At 40.8% G+C, this 9,297-nt stretch overlaps 1 protein-coding gene across 1 annotated transcript; it reads left to right on the top strand.

The window, feature by feature from the left end:
• On the top strand, nt 1–5,364 carry LOC121644814 (alpha-amylase-like). The gene is made up of 9 exons (XM_041993029.1): nt 1–183; nt 795–941; nt 1,424–1,621; nt 1,737–1,967; nt 3,170–3,303; nt 3,493–3,715; nt 3,823–3,944; nt 4,097–4,222; nt 4,975–5,364. The coding sequence occupies exons 1-9, from the start codon at nt 16–18 to the stop codon at nt 5,162–5,164; spliced, it is 1,539 nt and encodes a 512-aa protein (XP_041848963.1). The 5' UTR covers nt 1–15; the 3' UTR covers nt 5,165–5,364.
• Nucleotides 5,365–9,297: the final 3,933 nt, after the last annotated feature.

Below are 9,297 nucleotides of genomic sequence, written 5' to 3'. Positions count from 1 at the left end.
TCATCAAGGGAAAGCATGAAGTTGTTCATTTTGGTCGCCCTGCTTGGGCTCAGCCTCGCCCAGCACAACCCCAATATCAAGAATGGAAGGACAGCCATCGTCCACTTGTTTGAGTGGCGCTGGGCCGACATCGCTGCAGAGTGTGAGCGCTACCTGGGTCCCAATGGCTTTGGTGGTGTTCAGGTATGTATGGCTGAACACTGTCATTTATGCATTTAAATGATGCATGATTTTGTACAGCTGCCTACAAAAAGAAACTAATGTGTATATTCCCACAGATATCCTCACAGTTTGTAGTTATATTTGAACGAGCATCATTCCTTTTGTGTTCTTCTGCCGCCCTTCAGAGGTTCATGTGTTGGAGTTGTACCATATGTTGTTCTTGTAGATGGAATTGGATTGATATGCTTTTAGGTTGGATTTGCCTAATGCTCAGAGCCTTTTAAAGTGCTTTTTAAATCTACTTATATTTCTAATCTGCTCTACCCAGACAGACTTATATTTTTAATTGTTTTTTCAAATTATTTTTAATTTTATTTTACTGAAAAAGTGAGGCAAAGAGATAATGTAAAAAATGCAAATGTTCAGCTTAATACTGGATGGAGTTTTTCAACAATCACTACACATTTCCATGGGTTTAACAAAGCTTCTCATGATGGTTAAATGTTAATGGTTAATGTTTGTCAAGTGCATACCCCCCCCAATAACGCTTTTTAGCAACAATGTTCTATCTGCAGGCAATTTCTGTTTCAAAAGCAATAATTAATGTAATGTTTTTCCTCTGTGTTGCTCAGATCTCTCCTCCAAATGAACACATTTTGGTAGACAATCCCTGGAGGCCCTGGTGGCAGAGATACCAGCCAATTGGCTACAATTTGTGCTCCAGATCTGGCAGTGAGAATGAGCTGAGAGACATGATCACCAGATGCAACAATGTTGGGGTAAACTGCACTGTTTCAGTGATTTAGTGACACATATCAAAATCCTTGTTGTTCTTAATATCACCTTGTAAATCTGTAGCAAACCTGACAACACAACATGCTTTCAGACACTATTATTGTTTCACATTTTTTTACAATAACACGTGTGTTATTACCAAAACTGAAAAATTTAACAAATTTTAGAACAAACTCATAAAGAAGCAACAATTCAGCAGCTTCATTCCTTTTGGGAATATTCAGTTTTTTTCATAGCATTTAGTTGCTGCAAGGTGGATTATTATGCTTTGGTTACTGCATCGCCACAATTTCTTTTTTGTCTTTATTCATTTTATTTTTTTTTATTGTACTTGCCATTATTACAGCAAAGAAAAAGAAAGCTGTGTTGCTTTGATGTGTTCTTGTCATATGAGACTGATGTAAACTTGCATATAAGAGAGAAAGATAGTGAAATATTTCACCTGATATTCTGTGTTTGATCACAGGTCAACATCTATGTGGATGCTGTCATCAACCACATGTGTGGATCTGGTGGTGGAGAAGGAACCCACTCTTCATGTGGAAGCTGGTTCAGTGCCTCCAAGAAGGATTTTCCAAGTGTCCCATTTTCCTACTTGGACTTCAATGATAACAAATGCAAGACCGGCAGTGGAGAGATTGAAAACTACGGTGATGTAAATCAGGTAATTAATACCACTAAGAAATCTGATTGATTGATGATGATAACGTTGAAATGAACTTTTGAGCATTGCCATTATGATAGACATTTTGAAACATATTGTTATTTATTTGCTGCAGGTGCGTGACTGTCGTCTGGTTGGCCTTTTGGATCTCGCCCTTGAGAAAGATTATGTTAGAGGAAAAGTGGCCAACTTCATGAACAAGCTGATTGACATGGGCGTAGCTGGATTTAGAGTGGATGCCTGCAAGCACATGTGGCCTGGTGACCTGGATAATGTTTACCGTCGCCTTAACAACCTCAACACCAAGTGGTTCCCTAGTGGTTCCAGACCCTTCATTTTCCAGGAGGTAATTTTTTAAGTTGACTTTTTAAGTTTACATTGTTTTGTTACAGTTTGAGTGTCTCGAACGACGAGAAAATCCCACACAGCACAGTTTTAGTTAAAATGCTGAAAACATACTAATTTTATAAGTGCTTAGGCAAAGTCAGTATCTAAAACTACTCGTCTAATGAGTACAGAGCTATTTGTTGAAATTACAGAGTTTGATTTTAAATAATCTTTCGAAGTATGACTTACTCTATTATGAGCCTATTCAAGCAGAAAGCCTAAAAACATTTGAAAAGAAAGGACTTCCTTTGCTGGCTTCCACATTCTGCAAATAAATAAACTGTCAGACCTCAAATCTTACTATCTACTAAGTAAAGACGACTATTAAACATGCACAAGTACAAAACATGCCATGGATGATTTACTGTCAATGTCTGTTAAATTCAACATTTCTTAGCTGGATAGCTAGATTTGACATTGTTGCTCTTAATCCAAAAAAAAAAAAAAAAAAAAAAAAATAGTTGTATGTATTTTGATCAGTTCATAAATCACTGATGTGATTCAGTTCTAACTTACATTACACTTATTTAGCTGTTTTATCCAAAGGGACTTACCATGGTTAGGTAGTAGCATTGAGGGGATCCTATGTCGGAAATCCCCATGTCTCCCACATAGGAGACTTATGCTCTACCAATTATGACAAGGACATCGCCTGTAAGTTCAGGTAAGACTACCATGAATCAGAAAAGAAAACCAGAGATCACAAGTTTGAATACGGAATTCGGAATACTGCAAATGTGCAAAAATAACCAAATACTGTCTCATATCTCACATTTATATAAGTATGTACTGTAAGTATGTATAAACGTATAACATGTACCTACTCCACGTACTTACACAACATATTACTTTGTGTTAGTTGTCCCTCTACCGTGGTTTTGTAGTGTTTGTTTGTAATGTTTTTTTTTTTTTTTTCTTTTATCCAAAGTGACTTACAATGGTTAGGCAGTAATATTAAGGGTCTTGCCTAAGGACCCAACTGGAAGGTGTTAATATTCCCCCTTCGGGGGATTCAATCCTTGGTCTCCCACAAAGGAGATTGATGCTCTACCAATTGAGATAACCAGCCAGATTTTGATCCGTTCACAAATCACTCATGTGATTCAGTTACTACTTCCCATGACATTGGTTGATATAATTTATGTGTTGTTTGTACACTAGGTCATCGATCTTGGAGGTGAGCCCATATCAGCAAAAGAGTATTACCATCTGGGAAGAGTAACTGAGTTCAAATATGGTGCCAAACTGGGAGATGTCTTTAGAAAATGGAATGGCGAGAAGCTGTCTTACACTAAGTATGTGTTTCAGCTTGGATGCTTTAATATAATGACACATGTTTCTAATTAAGGGAATTAATTTACCTCGAAGGAAATCAATGATCCAAATAAAAATTACACATACATTGTTCAGCTAATATTTTGTTCAGCTTGTGTGGTTTAAGCAATGAATTCCTCAGTTTTAGTAAATTGTATTCATGTGTCCAGGAACTGGGGAGAGGGATGGGGCTTCATGTCTGATGGCAATGCTCTCGTCTTTATTGACAACCATGACAACCAGAGAGGTCACGGTGCTGGTGGTGCATCCATCATTACTTTCTGGGACTCCAGACTCTACAAGATGGCTGTTGGCTACATGCTGGCCCACCCTTACGGAGTCACCCGGGTCATGTCTAGCTATCGCTGGGACCGCAATTTTGTGAATGGAAAAGTATGTTCACCCCTCTGTAGGAATAATGCCAAAATATGATTGTACAATAGTTCACAGTTTGGATCAGTTTTTGCTAAAATCTTGCTAAAATGTGTGTATTTTTGCAGGATCAGAATGACTGGATAGGCCCTCCCAGCAACAGCAATGGAGCCACCAAACCTGTTCCCATCAATCCTGATCAGACTTGTGGAGATGGATGGGTGTGTGAGCACAGATGGCGTCAAATTAAGTGAGTTTACAGAGGACATTGTTGACTTTACAAAGCACAGTTTCTTTCTGACTGATCTAATGAATCATAAAATTATGTACATGGCATTGTGATTTTTATTTTATTTGCATCTTCACTATTTAATTCATCTTTATTTTGTCACACCTCTCAAGGAACATGGTCATTTTCCGTAACGTGGTCAACGGACAGCCTCAAGCCAACTGGTGGGACAACCAGAGCAACCAGGTTGCCTTTGGACGTGGAAATCGGGGTTTCATTGTTTTTAACAATGACAATAGGTAAGACTTTTATGCTGCTAATAAAATGTTATTTTTAAATTTACAAAATATCATTAACCATTCGTACAAGTTCATTACAGGTGCATGTATCTGTATATGTGGACATATCAATATACAACATGGTAGCCTTATAAATGGTAATGATTCCTCTGGATAACTAAATCTTGTAATAAAGAAATGCCCCTTTTTTTTCTCTTTGAAGAAATGTTCTTCAATTTCTTCAAACTACTAATAAAATGTGTCATTTTATTGCAATTCTAACTGAAAACAAAACATGCAGCAAAATTGTATCTTTTGCTGGAAAACTTATCTTCAGATGACCATTCCAAGGCTAATGTCTGCGTTTTTGAGGTTTTTATTGTAGTCATCTATGAAGTCGTGGGTGCATTCAAATTCCACAAATAGTTTTTAAACTCATTGCATAATCCTAAAGTAACGTCCGAGGGTCAGACAGGGAAAGCACTGACTGACTTCCCAATAGGAATAAACATCCCAAAATTCTATTCTATTCGTTTTCAAAGAAAACTTAATCTCATTGATATTGATTGTAGGATAATTTCTATTTACTATAATATCATTTATTCTAATACATAATCTTATTGTTTGTTACTCCCATTATTCAGTGGCTGACTCCCAATAGATATCCAAGTAGTTTGAGTAGGTAGTTGAAAGCAAGATTCTAACTAAATGCAGTTTCATTTTGATACTACTGACATTATTTAAAACATTGTGTGCCTTGCATTAATTTTCAGTATCCTGGATGTGACCCTGAACACTGGCATGCCTGGTGGCACATACTGCGATGTCATTTCTGGCCAGAAGGAAGGAAGCCGTTGCACCGGGAAGCAGATCCAAGTTGGTGGTGATGGTCGTGCCCACTTCAACATCAGCAACAGTGAAGAGGACCCATTTATTGCTATTCATGCTGAATCCAAGCTGTAAACTGTAACTCAAAATAAATTTCACTTCAGAACTTATGTGATGATTTGGATGTTAATTAAATTATCTTTGTGGTTCATATAAACCAGCAGTTTGAGAGGATGATGGATGATTAACAAAAAGTAGAAATGTACACCACCATAGCCGTAAATAAGCTCAATCAATTTCTATATCATTTTCTATATCAATTTACCAAAGTTAAACTCAAAGTAACAGAATAGATGCATCTCGTCTTTCTTCTGAGCTCTCACCAGCAAGTAAAAGTCAGTCAGACAATGTCTCTCTTGTCTTGCCTCATGCTCCGTCACTTTTTCTCTTTGTTTTTCTTGTGTCGTCCAATAATGTAATCTTGCGTTTCCTTTTCGAATCAGTCATGGTGTACGTCAAAAATGGCCAACAAGTTGATGTCCAGTTTCTTGTGTGTGATGTGATGCTGTCAAGCATGGCAGGGCAAAACAAGTTTCTTTGTATACCACATTAAACATACAAGAGCATTCAAAGTGCTTTACATAAAAAATAAAAAGGATTACATCGGGGTGCTGAATAGTCCTGAAACAAACTTTAAAAATAAATAAGAGATAAAAAGCTAAAGTAAAAAAACAGATAAAATGCAAGAAATCAAAGTGACAATGTGAGGAATTTACAGATGGAAAGTGTAAAGTAAGACACAGCTGTCACATTATGCCTCAGGCTGGAAAAATTTTTTGAAATAGCTTATATCAAATAAAGTATCATGGAGTTACACTAGACCATACCATCAGCTGGAAATCTCAAGTTAATTGTTTGCCACAAAAACGAAAAATTCACAGTGCTTGTTGGCGAATGTTGTTTCATCATGAAGTCGTGTCTCAGAAGAAAGGGACATGAATTCAAGCTCAGGTACAGGCAGATGAAGACAAATCATTTACTTTTTTAAATGCAAAAACTAACCAAAGGCGATAGTAACAAAAAAAAAACAAAAAAAACAAAACAAGAATAAAATACACAATCCAAAACCACTGGATAAGCTTGAAAAGTATAAAGTATAATTATTGTACTTAAAAGTAGAGTTTTTTTACAGGTTAAATAATAACTGTCATAATTAATTCTAGTGTATAGTTAAGAGGAGAGACCTGCCTAGCAGAGGTCAGATTAAGAACTACAGAAAAAAAAAATCAAACAATTAAACACCCCTATGATGATGACAAAACCATGGACCCAGGTTTCCCTTGCCCGGGTGTGGGTCACCGGGGCCCCCCTCTGGAGTCAGGCCTGGAGGTGGGGCACGGAGGCTATGCTTGGTGGCCGGGCCTTTGCCCATGGGGCTCGGTCGGGCTCAGCCCGAAAGGGTGACATGGGCCCACCCTCCTGTGGGCTCACCACTTGCAGGAGGGGCCATAGGGGTTGGGTACAGTGTGAGCTGGGCGTCGGCCAAAGGCGGGGACCCTGGCGGTCTGATCATTGGCTGCAAAAGCTAGCTCTAGGGACGTGGAATGTCACCTCTCTGGCAGGGAAGGAGCCTTAGCTGGTGCGTGAGGTTGATTGGTTCCGGCTAGACATAGTTGGACTCACCTCGACACACGGCTTGGGCTCTGGAACCACTGTCCTTGAGACACATAATAATGAACACCTTGTTCAGGTATAAGAGTGTCTACATGTGCATTTGGCACCAGGACACTCTGGGCCGCAGTTCAATGATCGACTTTGTAGTCGTATCGTCGGACTTGCGGCCGCATGTCTTGGACATTCGGATGAAAAGAGGGGTGGAGCTGTCAACTGATCACCTCCTGGTGGTGAGTTGGCTCAGATAGTGAGGGAGGATGCCGGTCAGGCCTGGCAGACCCAAGAATGTTGTGAGGGTCTGTCGGGAACATGTGGCGGAGTCGCCTGTCAGAAAGAGTTTCAACTCTCATCTCCGGCAGAGCTTCAACCATGTCCTGTGTGAGGCAGGGGAAATAGAGTCAGAGTGGGCTGTGTACCGTGCTTCTACATTTGAGGCGGCCAGCCGCGGCTGTGGCCTGCGAGGTCGTCAGTGCCTGTCGTGGCAGTAACCCCCAAACTCTTTGGTGGACACCAGCAGTAAGAGATGCCGTCAAGCTGAAGAAGGAGTCCCATTGGGCCTTTTTGGCCTGTGGGACTCCAGAGGCAGCTGATGGGTATCTGCAGGCTAAGAGAAATGCATCTTCGGAGGTTGCTAAGGCAAAAACTCGGGAGGAGTTTGGAGAGGCCATGGAGAATGACTTCCAGATGGCTTCGAGGAGATTCTGGTCCACCATCCGGCGGCTCAGGAGGGGAAGGCAGTGCTGCATTAACACTGTGTACAGTGGGGATGGGGGGCTGCTGACCTCGACTCGGGACATGGAGTGCCAGACCCCCTTGTACGAGCTGTCCGGTCCCTGTATGACCAGTGTCAGAGCTTGGTCCACATCGCGGGCAGTAAATCAGAATCATTTCCGGTGAGGGTGTTTGACTCCACCAAGGCTGCCCTTTGTCATCGATTCTGTTCATAACTTTTATGGACAGAATTTCTAGGCGCAGCCAAGATGTTGAGGGGATCCGGTTTGGTGGCCTCAGGATTGGGTCTCTGCTGTTTGCGGATGAGGTAGTTCTGTTGGCTTTGTTGGGTTGTGATCTTCAGCTCTCATTGGAGCGATTTGCAGCCAAGTGTGAAGTGGCTGGGATGGAAATCAGCACCTCCAAATCCGAGACCATGGTCCTCCGCCGGAAAAGGGTGGAGTGCTTTCTCCAGGTCGGCAATGAGTTCCTGGAGGAGTTAACATATCTCGGGGTCTTGTTCACAAGTGAGGGAAGGATGAAGTGGGAGATCAATAGGCAGATCGGCATGGGGTCTGCAGTGATGTGGACGCATCGGTTTGTCATGGAGAAGAGGGAGCTGAGACAAAAGGCAAAGCTCCCGACTTACTGGTCAATTTACCTGTCAATCTATGTTCCTACCCTCACCTATGGACCCTCACCTATGGTCACGAGCTGTGGGTAGTGACCGAAAGAACAAGATTGCAAATACAAGCGGTCGAAATGACTTTTCTTGGCATGGTGGCTGGGCTCTCCCTTAGGGATAGGGTGAGAAGCTTGGTGATCTGGGCGGGGCTCAGAATAGAGTTGCTGCTCCTCCACATCGAGAGGAGCCAGATGAAGTGGCTCGGACATCTGGTCAGAATGCCTCCTGGTGAGGTGTTTCGGGCATGTCCCACCAGAAAGAGGCCCCGGGGAAGACCCAGGACACACTGGAGAGACTGCATCTCTCGGCTGGCCTGGGAACACCTCAGGATCCCCCCGGATGAGCTGTGTGGCCAGGAAAGGGCATTCTGGGTTTCCCTCCTTAGACGACCCAACTCCAGATAAGCGGCAGACAATGGATGGATGGATAAATGCAGAAACATGACCATATTTCCCTACTTAATTACTATATTAAGTTTTAAATTAAATTCATCATTACATCATAAAATCAGTATAGTATTCATTCAGAGCCTACTACGCTGACCTGCTGCTTGATTCAAATGAAACTGGAAATGTTTAAAGTCATTGTCATTTTAATAAGCATTTTGAAGAAAAATATTTGAATGAAGCATGTATGCACATAGATATGGTCATTTTAGTGGAATATATAGATAAGAGGAGTCAAACAAGAAACAAACAAAAAAAAATCATATTTGTGTGAATATAAACAGTTCCAAGAGTTTGACTGTTCCCTAAATTACTAATTAGATTTTTGTTGGCTTGCAGAAATCTTTGTCCTTTATCAATGCTGCCTGTTTCGTCACCCTCAGGTTATTGAACTGACTGAGTAAACACTCCGATGCTATCAGGGCTGACAGGAATAATCTAAACATTCATGTTTTGAGTAGCATGAATTTTGTAAGTACTATTTTAGTCTGTCTAAGTGAGGACTATGAAAACTATTTGAATTAGACTTTGATCATTTTGAGAGACAGACAATTTTATTGTGGGCTAATGTTGCTGTTTGCTTAACTGGAACTATGTTTTACAGCCTTGTGATAAACCTGATGTCTTTTTGCACTGCCTTTTCTTTGTTTACTTTGACCTGTGCTATGGCACAGAAACTGAAATTCAATGTAGCAATACCAGAATAGCCCTAGTTGAGAAATAGATGACACTGACTAAACCTGTTTGTGACC

The sequence above is a fragment of the Melanotaenia boesemani genome, chromosome 8, assembly GCF_017639745.1.
Source record: "Melanotaenia boesemani isolate fMelBoe1 chromosome 8, fMelBoe1.pri, whole genome shotgun sequence".
In the NCBI taxonomy this organism is placed as follows: Eukaryota; Metazoa; Chordata; class Actinopteri; order Atheriniformes; family Melanotaeniidae; genus Melanotaenia; species Melanotaenia boesemani.
The sequence above is the reverse complement of the archived record's forward strand: the minus strand, read 5'-3'. Positions and strand labels throughout refer to the sequence as shown.